Raw genomic sequence first — 19,941 nt, forward strand, 5'->3', positions numbered from 1 at the left:
AAAACACCAATATTTTAGCGTTTTCTTACGTGAGTTAACTATACATGACTTCCCTTCTCCCATTCTTCCTTCTCTTTTTCTGTATTTTCCAAAGACTTCTAGAGGGTGTACTCATTTATGATGGAAAAAAGTAATGAACTTGAAATAAAACTCTGTAACGATTCATGGTTATACCCAGGGTTATACCCAGGAAATTAAGTACTGAAAACCCTAATGAAGTCTAGTTTATGTAACTGAGGAACGAGTGCTGCAAGTTATAATTACTACAGGGACAGCTCGCAGTGTAAAAACCTCCATTTGTAACAGAGAGACAAAGTCTCAGACTTGATTCCTCAGTCCTTTGTAAAGAGCCCAGCAAGGAATAAGTGTTACGAATGTCTAGAAAGGAACTATTATTTGAAGAAGGTCTTACAGAGTAAATATTACTAGTAATAATCATTTGTCAAAAGGTCTTAAAGGTTAATATGAGTCACATAGCTGTCTGGCCTACCTGCCTCAGAGCTGAACTCCTAACGTGAGTTTATTAGTCAAACTGAATGAACTGAAACCAAGCTACTATTGGAAAACCAGGTAAACGTTGCCTAAAATAGATTTTGCTGGATTTTATTGGTGTGATTCAGGCACACCGTATTTTGAAAGTTAGTTCTGCTCACATTTTCTTCCTTTTTGCTACAATTAATGGTATGGTCCAAGTTGTTTTTCTCTCTGTGATTTGAATTCAAACGCAGAACCAAGAACAATGCGGAAGTGATAATGGCTAGTAACAAATCACAGACATTTTAGAACTGAAAGGAACCCCTTATTTTACAGATGAGAAAGAAAATGAAATACTTGTCTGAAGCCCCAGATAGATGGTGTGGGAGCCGAGCCAGAAGCCAGATCTCCCGAGGCCAGCTCAGTGGGACACGGTGAGTTCAGAGACTGGGACGCCATCACTTATGGTGGAGTTTGGGCACCCCGCCAGCACACTCCCTAGCCTGGGATCTGGCAGACTACCTTTCTTTGGCCTCACGGCTTCCATTTAGCACTAACAGCTCATTAATATAAAGGGAAGAAAAGACCCTACTTTTTTAGTGTCGACTATGTGTCAAGTACTTTGTACACATTATGCAACTGCATTTTGCTGCCAGGGTAAAAAGTAAATTAATGATTTCCTTTTAGCACTTGAAGAAACCAAGGCCCCAAGCATTTAAGTTGATCAAGATTTGGCCCATGCTGCTGTTTGCTTCTCTTTGATAGTTAACTTCTCCTCTTGTTGGGCAGCTAAGACAGAAAACAGTGTATTAGAGCTCTCTAGAAGGAATCAATAGGATAGATGACAGATAGATAAATAGTTAATAAGGAATTGGTTCATGTGATTATGGAGGCTGGGGAGTCTGACATCTGCAGTTGGCCAGCTAAAGACTGAGGGAAGCCAGTGGTATCAGTTCCAGTCTGAAAGCAGGGAGGCTCAAGACCCAAGAAGAGCCAGTGTTTCAGTCTGAAGGCAGTCAGGCAGGAGGAGTTCTCTCTTCCTCGTGGGAGGGTCAGCCTTTTTGTTCTATTCAGGCCTTCACACGATTGAATGAGGCCCATCCACACTGGGGAGGGTCATATGTCCCAGTCTCCCAGTTCAATGGTAATGTCATCCAGAAGACCATCAAAGATGTGTCCAGAATAATGTTGGACCACATGTCTGGGCACCGTGTGGCCCAGCCAAGTTGACACGTAAAATTAACGGCCACACATCGTGTTCTCCAGTATGGTCAGCGCCTGGACTAGGGGGAGGTGATCAGGGCACCCAGACTGTAAATGTATGGAGGCACTTACTCCTAGGTTCACACAATCACCCCGAGTGCCTCACTTGTCCCACTGAGCCTAGTACTGGCCCCATGTCCCCCTCAAAAGGGCAGATTCAATCATCTCTCTTAACTTCAAGTTAAGGGGACAGCTTTCTACAATCATGTAAATACCATTCTAGAAAAGTCTTGGCTATGCAGAGTTTCTCAAGGAATTGATGGCAACAGATATCTGAAATACCAAGTATGAACCCAGATGAAGGGTGATTATTTCTATCCTCACCATGGCAATGGAATGGTAATCTACTTTTATTTTCCACTGAAAATGTTTCCTTATAATTTAAATAGAATTTATTGAATGGGCCCTTATTTATTTTTATCGAAAGGCAAAAGCCTTTCTATAAAATCACAGATGCAAAACTTTTGTGCATTATAGAAGAATGTACAGCTATTAAAGATCAGGTTTGAATTATTTTACTTTTGGCCAAAGGCCATCCACTGCAAATTATCACATTTATTCCTCATATTTAATTATCTACAGTTTTAGCAATGCATGGTTTTTCAGTCATTAGGAGGACTGAGTGAACTCAATGAAACAATATAAATGAAAGCATGTTTTAAACTATTAGGTGTGATATAGAAAGGTGTCACTGCTATTAGCAGAATGATAGAAATCTCTTACCTTAATTCAAGAGAGCTGTACTAATTCAGCTTATGAGTAAATGTTCCCTCAAACCCCAGACAACACAGGATATGCAACGATAAGTCTCCAAATTCAAGCCTATGGATATCCAGGATATCAGATACATTTACTGATCAAACTTTGGGAACCAAAGACATTCAGCCAGTCTGAATGGATTTTGTATTTGTTCCATTTAGCTTCTGAACTAGATCTTGACTTAGTCGATCTGATAGTGGCCTCATAAGATACGACTCTCTAAATGAAGCTGCTTCTTTAAAAATTGATTTGGATGGGCAGATTGGCCTACTGTTAGATAACACAGAGGTGACATAATATAGACATATTTATACCTACTTTGGCATCTAACTGCCAGGGTTCAGGCCCTGGCCCTGCAGATGACTAAGGTATGATCTTGGGCAAGTTACTTAATTTCTCTGCGCCTCCGGCTTCTCATACGTTTCATGGAGATAAAAATAGTATCTTCACTTCACAGAATTGGTCCAAGAATTACATGAGATAATACCTATAAATTACTTAGAAGAGCTTCTGGCACGAGGTAAATATTCAGCAAGTGTCAGTTCTTCTTCTTAAGTGAAATCACATGAAATTCAACCATTTTGACCTACTAAAGATGACAATTTCAAGTGAGTCGATCAAATATTTACCAAATATTTGAAAGCCATGCTATTTTAGCACCTGTAAGAGTGTCAGCTCTTATTGGTCAGGGTGGTATCTAACTCATGCTTCACAGCACGTGGTGTGCATGCAATAAAACGTCTAAAGGATAAAGACGTAGATTCAGGAAAATCTCTGTTTTAAAAGAGTTCAAGACGCCATTTCATCGTGGATTCTGGAGTCAGATTACCTGAGTTTAAATCCTGGCTCCACTACCTACTAGATATGTGAACTTTGGTAATTTGCATAACTTTTTGTGACCCGGTCGCCATTTTTGTAGAATGGGAATATTAGTAACCCTAATCTCACAGGGTTGTTGAATTAAACTAGATAGTGATGAGAAGTGATTATTAGCACAGTGACTGGCATACAGAATACCTTAGTAAGTGTTAGCTATTTTCCATTTTTCTTCCCCTCCCTTTTCTTCTCCGCCTTTAGTTTATCATACAAGTTTTGTAAACCAAAAATGATTTCACAATTCTAGAAGTAATCTCCAATTCTAGCAATGAATTATTTTCTCATGGGACTATAAAGAGTAAAATACCAGTAAATTCCATCTGTGATAATTTTATACTTTTGCTAAGTATTTAGGAATCAAGGTTGAAAAGATGCAAAATTGCTTATGCGAAGGAGCTGGAGAAATTGGGGATGTTTGGGGACATGGGCTGCAGGAAATTAATGTTGGTGTCTAGTGGGGCCAAAGGGCTTAGGTCATGTTGTTTTAGGTGCCAAGTGATAAAGTTCGATGTCAAATAGGGAGCAGAGGTAGACTCCCCATTTCTGCACAGAACACCAAGTTGCTCTGAGACGGTAAGACCTATGGAGAATACAGCCCTCTGTGGCCCCTTGAGTCTTTATCGCTTAGGGAGCATAGAGAGGCTGCATCTAGACCTGACAAGCAGGTCTCACCAGGACGATAATGTAGCAGCAGAGGTCAGGACATCTCCCTCCAGGATGGCATGTGTAGAGTCCTTCTAAGAATTCACAGATCTAGCTGGTCTTTGCCAGGAAAGAAGTAGGAGTAAATGAACCAGAGACCCTCCATTAGCAGTGGAGAGGATGGGGCAACAAACTTCAGGGTATAAATGCCCAGTGTAAGTCCATAGACTGGTAGAGTCTTGGGAGATTCAAGTTACAGTGGGAAGGCAGGTTGTAGCCCATTATGAAGAAACCTTTCTATGATTAACACAATTAAAATAATTCAGTAACATCTGCCTTAATAAGTTCCCTGCCACTGCACACGTTCAACTAGAAGTTAAGAAACCACAACTCATGGATGCTTCAGATAATGGTTAGGCTTGATAGGGTGAATGAACTCTGGGATATCTTCCAACTCTGCTATTCTGTTGACACCTAAAGTTACAGCCAGAGAAGGCAAAACAAAAACAAAACAAAACACTGGATGAATATGGAGAGATAACTTAAAACTTGACTCCTGCTTGAGATTGAGCAATTGTTTAAAAGGAAGAAACAGAAAATCAGGGCACAATGAAATCATTCACATTTGTACTTATTTAGGATGAGTTTTCAAATTTATGATGAGTCTTGATGTTTTCAGTGACATGGAATTTGAGATAGTTTATTTCCTAACTTACTGAATATATTAATGGCCTATTGAAATGAGTTATGTAAGATCACAGTACCCTACAAATTGGGCTCTGTTAGAGAGCACCCCCACAGACTTAAAAAATGCTGAGATGGAAAATTCCACAAAGAAGTAACTTTTACATTGCCACCTGCTGGCTACTGCTGTAAGTGACAGCGATATAAATACAATTTCAACGTCTTACCAAGTTCCAACTGGAAACAGGAATATTGATCGAATTAACAAATGACAGGAGTCAAATGGCTTCACTATAAGTACTCAAAAGGAAAACATCAGAGTAATTTTACAAGTTTATTCGGGTTCCATCAGGGTATTGCCTTAAATAGGAGATAAATCTACGTGGACTTCAGATGTGAATCCCACCGCCTCTCCCCCTCCCCCCCGCCCACCCAGTGGTGCATCCATGACTAATACTGAAATAGCCCTTGTAAACCAGGCATCCTAACAAGCTCTATAGTATGGGTTTATTCAGGCATATCTCCAGCTCCCACAGACTGTTTTCCCCAAGAGTATTTCTAGACGCTTGATTCTGGAGAGATGATTTTCTCTGTCACCTAGTGGTATAGTGACATTTGTTGTATTCCTTTCCAAAACAACAACAACAACAACAATAATAATAGCAAGTAGAAAGCAGAATATATTAGGCCATACTGTCTCAAGTACATAAAAGCCATGAAGTTAAGCAGAGTTGTTCCAAGTGTGCATATGTTAGTTTCACAGGCTTCAGGCTATGCCCTGAAGAGCGCCAGGAACTCTGTGTAGATTAATTCACTCCTCTCCCAAAAGAGTTATGCTCCCTCCTCAGTATTTTCACAGCACTTTGTTCATTTTGCAATTACAATACATTTACTATTGCATTGTTGTTGTTTTGTTCATATCTGTTGTCATACTAGACTGAGAGCAAGCTTCATATACAATTTATATTTGTGTTTTTAGCATTCGGCACAAGCTTTGGCATTTTGTAGGACCCCAAGTATCTGTTGAGTTGAGGTCAAAACCAGGAAGGAAGAGAGCTAGGTAGAGAAGAAAAACTCTCAATCTCCAAAATCAGTCTTTCGATTCTACATCTCATATCTTTGCCCTAGACTCCAGTTTTCAAATTCATACCAGACTCTGCCGTCTGAATGTTCAGCAGAAAATTCGTGTTCGGGAAGTTCCAAACGGTTTGTACCTCAAACCGTTCTGCGCTTACTCCTGTAATTAATTTCTCAGTTAAGACATAACCATCCGACCATCTGTCCAGCCAGCTTAGAGTCATCCTCCAGTCCCCTGTTACCATAGCACCTACATGTCAATTATCCTGAGAGATCTCTCTGGGATCTGCTTCTTCCTCTCTCTCCCTACCCCCTGCCTTACTTCATACTCGTGTCACCTTGTAATGTCTTTTAAAACTTCCTAATTGTTTCCTTGTCCTCAGCCAGGCACCCCAGTATCCCCTCTCCATCTGGCACCCCATTATCTACCCTCCCTCTGCCACCAAAGTTATCTTGGACGCAGGCACGATGTTACCGTCTCGTTATCATGCTCCCTATTTTCTGTAATACAAGTCAACTCTGCCATACAGAAGTCATCATGGTCTCAAACTTTTTGGGACTAACAGTCCTACTCCAACCACACCAGTGATTCTCAATCCTGCGTACCTTCCTACGCATCATTCAACATACCCAGAACATCCATCCCAGCCCCACCTGCCTTGGTCATGCTCTGCCTACTGAACGTTTTTCGTGACCCAGTTTAGATGTTATCTTTCCTGTGATATCTTCTTCAGCATACAAGTAATTGTAAATGTACCTGACCAGTGGCAAAACCCTCTGGCTTTATGCTCCCGTAGGAATTCTCTTAGGGCATGTAACGGGGGCCTCCTGGCCCATATGAAGGCTGTGTGCAAATTAGGTAGAAGTGCCCCTCTGGACAGAGGCAGCTCTGTGGCATGCTGTCAGATTTGACAGGTGAAATGTCGAAGAGCTGGATTTCAGCTTGGTCAGGTTGAACTCACTGCTTTGGTCAGTTCCCCTTATGAGATGAAAAAGCCCATCCAACCACACATGTTGGCCCTGAGAGCTCACCACAATTATTATTGCGTTGTTGATGCCACGGTCTTCACCCCCAGCTGGTGAATTCCTAGAAGGCAGTTGGATCAATTAAAATTTGTATTCTCAGAACCTAGGACATAGTAAGCATTGATAAATTGTTCTTTGAATTGGTATTTTTTTGGATGCGAAGACATCCATAATAACTTCTCTCAAGTGTATAAACATGTACATAGGTATTCTTAGCCGCGTAGTCTCAGGTAAGTAATTTGACTTCCTCACACCCCAGTTTCCTCATTTATACACTGGGGACAATACTAGTGCCTACCTCTGGCTTTCTGTGAGGATCTGATGAGAGAGTATCTACAAAGCTCCCAGCAAGTATATGCTATGCAAGTATTGGGTATTATCATCAACATACGATAAATAAAGGAGTATACTGAGATGAACCTCTGTAAATTTCACAACAAATAGGACAATTTTGGAGGAAGAATCTTTCTGTCTTGATTTTTAAAAATAAAGATATTGCAATTTGAATACAGATATTACCGTTAATGTTAAAATGATTGATGATGTTTTCTTAAGAGATAGAATCATAATAGTTTCGAATTTGGAAGGCATTTTATTTTTTTATTTTATTTTTTTAATGTTTATTTATTTTTGCAAGAGAGACAGAGTGCAAGTGGGGGAGGGACAGAGAGAGAGGGAGACACAGGATCCAAAGCAGGCTCCAGGCTCTGAGCTGTCAGCACAGAGCCCGATGTGGGGCTTGAACCCACGAACCGTGAGATCATGACCTGAGCCGAAGTCAGACGCTTAACTGACTGAGCCACCCAGGTGCCCCTGGAAAGCATTTCAGAGTTAACTAAACTGCTTTTCTTACAGATAAAAGAATTGAGTTAAGTGACCTTTCCATGGGTTCTACTGTTTCTGCCTCTGGCCTTTCCCAAATGTCCAGCCTCATCTAAACACACATACACCCTGCCTCCCAGCTCTGGACCCCAATATTTTCCCTTGCATACATCCGGCCCCTGTCCGAGGCACCATTACCTCTTCCCAGAACGCACTCTCCCAGATCCTTTGCCTCTACCTGTGACAGTCCTTCTCCCTACACCTGACTCCTGTCTCAGCTCATTAAACAGATTCAATTCCCAGTTCAATTATTCTGTCTTCTCTGACGAAACTTGGCCCTCCTTCCTCAGCCAGAGTTTCTTGTTACCTCCTCTGTGTTCACATTCTGTGTTCATACCTCTATTTAGCACTTATCAGAGCAAGGGCTCTGGATCCCAACTGCCTAGGTTTGAATTCCAGCTCTGCCACTTGCTACCCATGTTTCTTTTGCTCCTCTCTGTCTTTGCTGCCTTATCTATCAACTTTGAATAATAATGGGATCTACATCATGTATTAATTCATTCAACATATAGTTTATTGACTGCTTATTGTGTGTCAAGAGCTGTTTCAGGACCTGGAGTTGTTACATGGTGAACAGGACAAAGTCCTTGTTCTCATGAGCTTACATTGAATGGGAGGGTTGAACAATTAAAATAAAATATAATCAAGTATAATCATTATTCTTGGGGCCATAAAAATATATATAGCAGAGAAGTAGACTCAAGTGTGATGAGGGTGGTGGTTGATGTTTTACAGAGGGGAGTCAGGGAAAGCCTGTTAGAGGAGGTGACATTTGATTGGACATGGGGGAAATGAGGGAGCAAACCACATAGAAATCTAGTGGGAGTAAATTCTAAGCAGTGGAAACATCATGTGCAAAGGCCCTGGGACATGAAGGATGGGCTTGGGGGCAGGAAAGCTAACAGGGCTACTGCCAAGTTAATGAAGCAGACAGTGGAGGAAATGAGATGCTCTTTATTCCTAGCACCAAGACTTTTGTATTTTTATCTCCGAAATGTTTCCCCAATCCATTTTTCCCTTCTTTTCATCTCTGATCTTTTTTTTTTTTTTTTTAATGTTTTTTATTTATTTTTGGGACAGAGCGAGACAGAGCATGAACGGGGGAGGGGCAGAGAGAGAGGGAGACACAGAATCGGAAACAGGCTCCAGGCTCCGAGCCATCAGCCCAGAGCCTGACGCGGGGCTCGAACTCACGGACCGCGAGATCGTGACCTGGCTGAAGTCGGACGCTTAACCGACTGCGCCACCCAGGCGCCCCTCTGATCTTGTATATATTAATTATTCCTGATTTCTCTCCTTGCAGTCTGTTCCCTTCAAAGCTATCTTCCATCCCACTAACACAATATCTAAATATGTAACTCTGACCCTACAGTCCTCTGCTGTATTTCATGGAATAACTCAACATCATCTGTAGAGTAAACACAAGATGCGTTAACTTGCTGGACAAAGTCCTCTAGGACCAACTCTCTACTTCCTACTTGCACATACACTCCAGCCACACCGATATACTGGTTCCCAGATAATGTCATTCTGGTCTCTATACGTCGCCTCGTGCTGTTTCCTTTCCTAAAAACCATCCCCTCTTCCACATTTTTGCTTGGCTAGCTCAACTGTCAGGCTCAGCTCAGCTCTGGAGTTCCTTCTCCATGCTCTCATTATAACCTGAGAATGCCCTAGTCCTGCTATAATACCGCTTCCCAGCAATTATTTGGATGATCGATTTGTATATATCCACCTCTCCAGTTAGCTTCTAATTTTTCTCAAGGGCAGAAAATTGGTTCTTAGTCACGTGTTGCCTCCCTGGGGCACGATCTGGGTTCTGGCCAAGAGTAGCTAAGCAAGAACTGTGTTCATCTCCTTTCTCATATTGCCAGCTAAGAAGTCAATCCTGCATCTGTCCCCTGTTTCAGGCCCACACAATCCATAGCTGCTCTGTGACACTGTGGTCGGGTGAATGGGTTTCAAATGAGGCCTGACAGTTTTCAGGATTCTTTAATCACATTCATCTAGAAAAGTCAAAAAGAAGACAAAATCCATAAGTCTATCTGAGGGAAACAGAGAACAGAAATTGTCCTAGGATTTTAGAATTTTAACTGATAAGTGTGTTTGTTTGTTTGTTTGTTTGTTGTTTTGGAGAAAAAGAGAGAGAGAGCATGCATATGCACATGAACAGGGGAGGGGCAGAGAGAATCTTAAGCAGGCTCCACACTCAGTCTGGGGCTCAGTCTCAGGACCATGAGATCGTGACCTGAGCCAAAATCAAGAGACAGATGCTTCATTGACTGAGCCACCCAGGTGCCTCTTAGCCAGTAAGTTTTAAAAGAACATCTAATACTTGAAGAAGCAGGCTTATTTTAAATAACTCAATGTCCAACGTCCACTTCTCATCATTTAAACAGAAGCATTACCTGCCAAGTGTAATTTCTTTACCTTTATTGTACTTCTCTTGATACTTAAAAAGGTATGGGAGTTGGGCATAGATGCTCAATCAATTCTTTCACAAATTAACACACTCTTTTCCTTATTTAAGCTTCCTTTTACATTAAGTTCAAAGTTCTAAGTTCCATTAGAAAACTAAATTGATTTTTTAAAACGTTCTACACACAAAGCGCAGTTTTTTTTTAATTTTTTTTTAACGTTTATTTATTTTTGAGACAGAGAGAGACAGAGCATGAACAGGGGAGGAGCAGAGAGAGAGGGAGACACAGAATCTGAAGCAGGCTCCAGGCTCTGAGCTGTCAGCACAGAGCCCAACGCGGGGCTCGAACTCACGGACCGTGAGATCATGACCTGAGCCGAAGTCGGACGCTTAACCGACCAAGCCACCCAGGCATCCCAACAAAGTGCGGTTTTTTAATAGCTCTATGCCCTACTGCCAAAAAAAAACAAAAAACAAAAAACAAAAACAAAACAAAACAACCCCCCCCCCAAAAAAAACACAAGGAAAAACAAACAAACAAAACTAACCTGGAGCAGAGACTAACCATCACAAAGTTTTCCAAAGGTTTAGTAAGAAAGAAGAGCTAAATGATGATTTTACAAAAGCCACTGTCCACCCAAGACATAAATCAAACATGTACTTAATATATCCCTGGGACAAACCTGCAAAATGTCGAGTCCATTCTTTTCATAGTAGAGAGAAGAGAGAAATATCCCTGAATTGTTTCTACCTTCTCTTCTCCCCCAGAACCATCTCCATTATTTGACCTTGACATCCCCTTCACTGGGGCATCATCCCCACGACCTCTCAGATGTGTACGAGGCCACTCATGATCACCTACCACTTGCCTTCCCCTTTAAGACCTCCGTGCACTTAACGCCCTTGAGCTCTCAGCTTGGAAGGTATTTTCCTACCATGCGGGTCTGATGGATGCTTTCCGCATTCTTCAGGAATTAATTCAGACACACCTGCTCAGTGAGCTCAGGGAAGAGCTCCCGCCTTCTCTTCCTCCAGGCAGGGAAAAGAGTGGCCTTCTCGGTGCTCTCCACCGATCCTAGACTTTCTAACCTTATTCGGATGAGTATGCTGAACGTTTCCCAGGCTATAAGCTCCCTGAGGGCAGGGACCATGTTTATTCCTCTCTGTGTGCTCTACGTTTGTTGTCTGTGTTTGGTGATCGACTGAGTGCTTGAGGCAGAGAAATGCTGCAGGGGAGAACACCTCCCCATCCCCTAAAGGTTCACAGCAGTGTAACCAAGTTACTCCCAGGTTGGCAAATGGGGCAAGTTGGCCAACTTTTTGCGGCAAAAGAATCCTAACCTGACAATGCCTCCTCCAGAGATCCAGCTACAGGATGAAGAACACTGTCACCAAACTCTTAATCCCCGAACTTTTCCTCTCACGACACGTCAGGGACATTTAAGTTAAATGAGTTTAATCCAACACAAAATGCTTTATTGAGTACCATTCCTTTCCGCTTCACCACAACAATTTAAAAGATTTTTATTTGTGCAAGCATTTTAAAGTCAGGAATAAACGCAGAGGATAGCAGCGAAGGGTTTGTTTACATGCCTTTATACCACCATGTAAGCAAGACGTAGCAGAGTTTACATTTGTGCCATGTAAATCGCTGTAGAACCAGATGGGGCTTACAAGGTACCTTGTAACTCATCTCCTCTAAGCAATAAAGCTTTTTTTTTTTTTTTTTCTGGCAAAAGTTTGAGAAACTTACTGCTGTTTTCTATCAGCAGATACAACAGATGGCTGGCACATGCCTGCTTTGCTAAATGAAATGGGCTCTCTGCAGAATTACTCTTTGATCCCTGGTGGCATGTCCGCACCACCACAATGCAAAATGCCACAGCCTAGCAGAATCCAAACATGGAAAGTTTAAAGCTGGGTTTTTGATAGGAGTACCTTCTTAAAAAAACTCATGCCCACAGTATGTAAACATATTCACATTCCCACTTTGAAACCAGGGACCAGGGGTCAAAACACGAGGCATTTCCTCCATTTGATGACATAAAACCACTGAAAAGGTATGATGGCAAACCCCAGGAGTATGAAAGTATGCAGCCACTTGGGTTGCAGCTACCAAAACAATCATACCTCCATTAGGAAAAAATGTGGACAGTACACATGAAGGGACTCAAATAATAAGTGTTACCATAACTTACAGAATTGGAAGGAAGTGGGTAAGGGTACTTGGTAGTTCCTCTGACGAGGGAGAGGTAGTGCTTGAATTAAAACTCACTCTCTATTGCTTTTCTTTCATTTTTGTCAAGGGGAGAAAAGAAGGAAAAAACCCATTTTGAGACAGGTCTCCTTTCCTCGAGCAGTCCAACGGGAAATTTGAGACTGCAAACTGCAGCCAGTTTAATGGGACCAGTGCGACATCGTTATCAAACGCTGTACTGCAAAAACAAGTTATCCGGAGCTTTAGGGACATTTTCATGACATAATTGGATTATCTGGTTCATATTACAGAAACACATCAGTGGAATGATTCCACTTAAAAAAAAAAATTAGCAAAAGTCTGAGTCAGTTTCCAGGCAAATGATCTCTTTTTGAGTTTTCTTTTCTTTTTCTTTTTTTTTTTCAACAGTACCTTCCTCATTTTAAAGCTGAATTTGGGTGCTACTGAGTGGAGTCATTCAAAGACACCACCACCCAGGCAAAGTTCTTAGCTTTCTTCATACTTGATTTTGTATTATTATTGTTATTATTTAGGGAAGTCGGAGTTAATTCAGGGTGGTTTTTTTTTTTTTAATTTTTTTTCAACGTTTATTTATTTTTGGGACAGAGAGAGACAGAGCATGAATGGGGGAGGCGCAGAGAGAGAGGGAGACACAGAATCGGAAACAGGCTCCAGGCTCCGAGCCATCATCCCAGAGCCTGACGCGGGGCTCGAACTCACGGACCGTGAGATTGTGATCTGGCTGAAGTCGGACGCTTAACCGACTGCGCCACCCAGGCGCCCCATCAGGGTGTTTTTTTAATTGATAGGGAAACGAGGAAGGATTATGAACACATTTATGTTCCTTACATAATGGGAAACCATTGTACTCAATATGCTACATTTTCGGCATATGTAGTATTTTCTGTTTTGTAAGGTGATGCATAAAACAAGCACATTTCTGCAGTTTAACCCAATAGTCAATGCGTTCACAACATACATGTGACCACCCACTCCCCAGCACAGCAGACAAAATTCTCCCCTTTCTTTCCTGTATCCACCACGATGCTTTTAAGTTTTGGTTTTAAACATCTTGAAACTGACGGAAATGAAGCTCTGTCACTGACTTCTGGTGGTCACAAGGATTGTGACCGCTACACATAATAACAAGCTTTAAGATCTGGACCTGTTGGTACAGATGGTTAGGGCTTGCTTGGTAATCCACGTGGTGGGTTGGAAGTTAATACTGGCTGGTTATCTTCACCCAGAGAATTTCTATTCCATACACACCAATTTCACCCCAACCCTTGCCAACCATCTCAGAAATCCAGGCATTTGGTCATAAGGAGGTTGGAAAACTAGTACAGATATGGCTCAGCATAAATCCATCACCACTGCAAAAAAAAAAAAAAAAAAAAAAAAAAAGCCAACATAAAAAGAGATGGCCTATTAACTGCGTACTAGATTCGTAGTACCTTAGCATCTATGTGCAGGTGATAGAATATATTACAGTTGTTAAGTTCAAGTCTATATGATCTTTATAAATAAAGATCTGTTTATAAGATCTATATAAACAAAAAATTTTGGCCTTGAACCAACTTGGTTCATATGGAAATCAGCAGTGGTGTCCTAATACTGGAATTGAGATTTGTCCAACAAAACTTCTCATTAAGGTTTTATTTGAAAGCCATTAGTTTCAGAAAGAGTTATTTTCCAAATAAAATGTTTAATTAGTGCATCGTTTAGAAAACCAAAATGGTCACTCATGGTCCCTACCTGTCCCAAATATGGAGAAAAATTAGAATAAGGAATGCCTCATTGAAAAATATCAACTATTAAAAGTTATATACAGCAATAAAGAGTGTTTTCCCTTGATTACTAAAAATCCTTTAAGCCTAAACCTCTTTAATAGAAATTCTTCTCGGATCTAAAGGCCTTGAGAAGGGCATGTGAGTAAATGAGTATTTTAAATGGGAGATAAAGTAGAGACAGGGTTTTCAATGGAAAATGAGGATTTCAGTGAGAGAAAGAGGTCAGGCCATCTGATTTCAGATAGGAAAGCCTTCGTAGGCAGATTTTTAGGGATCTTGAAAGAAACTGGTGAGAATCAGAGAAGCATTAGTGAATTCTTTGGGCTCCATAGCTATAGTCAGCCACAAAAACCACCTGTTTTATCATTTTGTTGAGTGATGTGTGGTGTAAAAATGATACTGTATTGGTGCGCCTGGGTGGCTCAGTTGGTTAAGCGTCTGACTTTGGCTCAGGTCATGATCTCATGGTTCATGAATTTGAGCCCCACATCGGGCTCTCTGCTATCAGTGCAAAGCCTGCTTTGAATCCTCTGCCTCCCCCTCTCTCTGCCCCTCCCTTGCCTGTGCTCTCTCTCCTTCTCAAAAATAAATTAAAAAAAAAACATTTAAAAAATGATACTGGGTAATAAATATAAGTAAACTAATGTAGAATGTCATACACGCATAAACTCTAAAGTATAACTTTTTGTACGTATCTAATGTAAAATCGTTTTTTGAAATTACAAATCAATACACATTCATTGTGGAAAAACAAAAATGTAAAATATGCAAATGTGACTAATGTTAATACCCAGGAGAATCAGAGGTTTATCAGATGTTTGTTCCTATGTCTGCCTACATATTTTATAATGGAATCAGAATATACTGTTATACACTGCTGACTTAATCTGTCATGAATATCTTTCTTCTGTGGCATTGGTTAGATCTCTAGAATATTCTTATTAATGCTTCTTTGCATTCTCCTGCCACTATCACTGGGCCTCTACATTCTACCCATGTTGACTTTTATTTTTTTTTATTAAAAAAAATTTTTTTTTAACGTTTGTTTATTTTTGAGACAGAGAGAGACAGAGCGTGAAGGGGGGAGGGGCAGAGAGAGAAGGAGACACAGAATCGGAAGCAGGCTCCAGGCTCTGAGCCATCAGCCCAGAGCCTGACGCGGGGCTCGAACTCACGGACCGCAAGATCGTGACCTGAGCTGAAGTCGGACGCTTAACCGACTGCGCCACCCAGGCGCCCCAACATGTTGACTTTTATAAGTAGTGTAATGAGGAACAGTCTTGCACCTAAATTTTTATTAATATCCTTAGGACATCCTTTCCTTAGGATGAATCTCTGGAAGGAAAATTTCCAGTCAAAGGATCCGTATCACGCTTTTTGCTCTCAGAATCAAATTGCTCTACAGAAAGGCTCAAGGGGCATCAGCCACATACAAGGGTGCCCAATTCTCCACATACTTAAAACACTCTTAAAAACCTGAGCAACTTGATGTGGGGAAACGAATCTCACTGTAATTTTTTTATTTGCATCTGTTTGAAGTAGGACATAAAAGTTATTTCAAATGATCGAAATCCCTAAATGCTTGATATTATTTGGATGAAATAACTAGATAATGGAGTGAGCTTTTCATTTTCCATGTCGATGTTTTGATGTGGTTTGGCTTTAGCCAGAGATGCCTTTCAAAAGACTTAATTGCTATTGAAGTGATTATTTTTCTCATCTTCAAAATGTCCATGCATTTCAAAAATGATGCTGCTGGAGTCACATAACGTTGTTGAGTAAAATAAGCAACATTTAAGTAATATTTTTAAATGTCCCGCTGTTTGGCATTGCGTAGATCACACGTTTCTCACCTAGCCTCCTGCTAAATAAGACAGACTCCAGAGTACCTGCCCAGAGCAGAAAGCATAAAGAGCAAGGTAACTGAGGGGCTAACATTGTCCAGTGTAATGAGATAAGCCACAATGGCTATTAACAACTAAACAGGAGAAAAAAAGATGCTAGAAGCCTTATTTCCATGCCAGTTCTGATGTCTTCTCTAATCCTTTACAAGAGATATTCTGGAGATTGATCTGTGATTCATTTTGTACTCAATAACATGCCAGTGTTTGCAAACCTGCACTAGCCATAAACCAACAGGGGAGATAGCATGGCATTTAAGCCTTTGCTTCAAATTCCATTCTTCAGAAGACAAACGCATATGAAAAATAAATAAATAAGAACCGTTGATACCTTCTGCTTCTCTTACAGTGATCAAATGCTTTCAGCTAGGAAGGGGTGTAAGTTAAGCGACCTTCCAATGGTGCTTACAAATTCATGAAAGTATAGGTTAAAAAAGTGTCCTTTTTAAAACTACCGAATTAAGGGGCGCTTGGGTGGCTCAGTCAGTTAAACATCCAACTTCAGCTCAGGTCAGGATCTGATCTCAGTTTGAGAGTTTGGGGGCCCCATCAGGCTCTCTGCTCTCAGCGCAGAGCCTAATTTGAATACTCTGTTCCCCTCCATCTCTGCCCCTCCCTTCCTCACTCTCTCTCTCTCTCTCTCAAAGATAAGTAAACATTAAAAAACAAACAAACACGGAATTAATGTTGATCTCATCTGACAAATGGTCAAACACAGATACATTCAGGTGAAAAGAAAAAAGAGATGATAAAAGGTCATTCATTAAATTATTACTGATTTCACAATATTCCATAATTAACTGTCTATAAAGTATCCATGAAGAGGGAATTCTATAGGAAGAAAAGGGATAGTCTCTTTTGGAGCAATAGGCACCTCAGTGAACTTATCTGCTAAATGGGGGTGTGAGAATAGATGACCTTCCTGTTATGAACCCTGATGGATCCAAAACAACTATTTTTTTTACAATGATGGAAGTGTCAATGGGTCTAGATTTGGTTTATTTTAGGGGGAAAAATGAGAGAACAGACCTGAGGGAAAAATGACAATTGAAATGATCACACCCCAAATATAACAGATAATTAGAGAGACACAAAGTGGTTTCTCAATTCAAAACAATTACTTTTAATTAAGTGTCTTCTGGATCACATTCGTCACAAAAATGGCCACTTAAGTAATATGGATTTAAAAAAGGACCTGAGAATGTGATTTTAATTATAATTACAATGACTCTCATAGTGGACATATTTTACCAACTAATGAATAAAAGAATTTATTACTTACTCTTTGTCCTCTACAGTAAATTCTCCAACTGCACAAAAGAAATTAAATCCCTATAACATTTATTCTCCCTTTCTTTCCAAAATTAGAGCTCATTTGTGTAATATTGGAACTGTACAAAAGGTAACATACAAAGGATGTAATACAAAGGATGTGTGCTAAGAGAATGTCTGCTTCTTCATAAAAATATATTGCAGCTTTCTTTTTCCATATGAACGTATTTAAAATGCTACTTAAAAAAATCAATAGCCTGCAATATTTTACAAACATTCTTATATGACACTTTGAGGCTGTGAAGTTGAACCAGAAATGTATCGCATTTGCATTGTTCCAGTGAGTAACATTCAACAATTTTTTTTTCAAATGCACAATGTCAAAAATACTTAGAGTTTAAAATTTGCTATAAAGTATAAATAATGTCAAACATGATTAGTATATACTATGGGGAAAAGAGTCTTCTAGATACTTAGTTTTAATGTCACTGATCACAGGAAGAAGTGATGTTGGTATTTGTCTCTAGCAACCTGAAGACACAGTCATATCAAAATAGCAAGCTTAGGCACAATGCTTCCCCTTTTCTTCTGGGAATCTTTAATTTATGGGACATGTTTCAATAAACACGATTTAGCTCTTTATTGGCGTTGGAAATCACATGAGAAATCACTCTTAAAAGTGGTAAAAAGGTACCAGCCTATACGCGACACCGTATTATTTCTACCTGCCATCGGGCAGTGGAAATATTAAAGGGTAATTTTCTCCACCCCTTCTGGTATCAGAACTTACCTGCCCTGCAGCTTGCCAGGTAAAATTCATGGAATGGATATTGACAGGAATGGCTGGCATTCTCTGTTGTGCTTTTCTGAAATCATGTGTAAAAGGGGCCATTTTCCCCTCTGAAACAATCAAGATATCTTCTTCAAATCCTGGTTTAAAAAAAAAACGAAAACAAAAACAAAACTATCAAACTAGGTGGACTTAAAAGAATCCAAACCAGAAACTGCATGCAAAAGGAGCATTAAAGAATTGGTATGGGTCATGCCTACACACCACGCACCTGTCTTGGCACCAACTAACTTTCCTCTGCACGGGGTAAGAACGGTGCTAAGAGACACAAGCTTTCAAGAAAGGGAGTGGACACGGAGTAACCGGGTGTTAACAAACGCTGGGTCCCCCGCAAAACTTAACGGTTGTGGAAACTAACAACTGCGCGATCAGAACACTAGATCTGCTTAGGTTTCTTGAGAGAAGGGCATACGCCTTCAGGTGGAAAATAGCTTATTAAAAGGTGGAGGGGAACAACCTTCCTTGCAAATTAAAGTTTTTAAAAGATCCTTAAATGCATGCATCTCTCCTTGAACAGAAGCGCTGGAGAGAGTAAAGGCACAGGCAGGGGAACGGAGTGGGCGCGGGGGCCTTACCTATGAGCACTCTTGCCTGGTGAGCATCGATCCACAGGTACAGGCTTTCCTCCCGCGGCTGCCCGACCTCCGCCCGCAGTACCAGCAGGCACGGGAGGATGCTCCAGAGCCGGAGCGCGGCGGCGGGGAAGGCGCTTCTCCCGGCCATGCTACCCCAGATCTCCCTCGCCGTGGCTCTCGCCGCTGCACCCACCCAACCTGCGTCCGTGAAGTCCTCCCTCAGCCGGAGCTGTGCCCGCTTAGACGGCCAGGCGTGCAGCCGCCTCCTTCCCGTGCGAGTGAGTCCGCGAGAGCGGGAGGAGGAGGGAGGGGAGAGCCGGCGCCTGCTGGGAGGCGCAGGGGGCGCAGGAGGGAGACGCGACGGCGGAGACGCGAGACTGGCAAAGCGGGAGATGCCAGCACGCACGGCGAGGCCAAGAGCCCGAGGGTTAAATACAGGCCGAGAGGAAGAGCGGGAAGGGAGGGCGCGAGTGAGGTGCGAGCGAGGAGTGGCGAGGTCCAGCCGCTCGCCACTGGGGGGCGCTGGGCAGCGCGGGACTCTCGGAAAAGCCGTGTCCCTGCCGCGGGGCGCGGGTGCGAGCGCGCGCAAAGGGAACGCGTGGTGTAGGCGGTTGAGGAGAGGGGCGCTCAGACCGGCCCCCTGGACGTCACTCGCCTCTGCCTCTCGCCTGGCTGGCCTGGCAGGAAGCAAAGGGGAAGAACGGACATCGCGTGGCTTGATTAAGCTCTGAGGATGGTGATGATGACGACGATGACAACGACGACCCCCCATCCCTATGCCAGTGCTAAAGGAAAGCACATACTCCTCCACTTCTTCCTTTCCGCCACTATCGTTCCTCTCTGAGCCGCTCTACGCTGATACTCTACGCTGATACAGTGTAAAACCCGATCCACCGTCCAGTGGTGTCCTTGACTGCAGGCGCTCGGCTTGGCTCCTGGCGCAGGGCTTTCATTCCGCACTTGATTCACATCAAGGAGGGCGCTTTCACAGTTGGGGAGACTCTTCTCCTTGCTCACCCGGGAAGAGTTCCCTGGACGCTGGATGACACGTGCACCTGACCCCGTGAGGCTAGGACTTCACAAAACCATGAAAATCTTAATGTTTGCTGGGGTTTCCCCAAACTTGGAGGCGCGCGCGGTGGTACTGAAATCACAGGCGCTTGGGAGGAAGACCAAGCTCTGGCCTTGCCTATGGGAAGGAAGACTGGTTGGCTGGCGGTGGGCTACAGCCTA

At 42.0% G+C, this 19,941-nt stretch overlaps 1 protein-coding gene across 1 annotated transcript in view; it reads right to left on the bottom strand.

Annotated features, from left to right (window-relative positions):
* Nucleotides 1-19,292, bottom strand: part of WIF1 (WNT inhibitory factor 1) — a 69,736-nt gene extending 50,444 nt beyond the window's left edge. The window contains exons 1-2 of the mRNA XM_003989002.5: nt 18,709-19,292; nt 18,074-18,213 (exon numbers count right to left, since the gene is read on the bottom strand). Coding sequence (XP_003989051.1) covers nt 18,074-18,213; nt 18,709-18,856 — 288 coding nt within the window. The 5' untranslated portion in view covers nt 18,857-19,292. The remainder of the gene's footprint in view (nt 1-18,073; nt 18,214-18,708) is intronic.
* Nucleotides 19,293-19,941: the final 649 nt, after the last annotated feature.

Source organism: Felis catus, chromosome B4, assembly GCF_018350175.1.
Source record: "Felis catus isolate Fca126 chromosome B4, F.catus_Fca126_mat1.0, whole genome shotgun sequence".
Taxonomy (NCBI): domain Eukaryota; kingdom Metazoa; phylum Chordata; class Mammalia; order Carnivora; family Felidae; genus Felis; species Felis catus.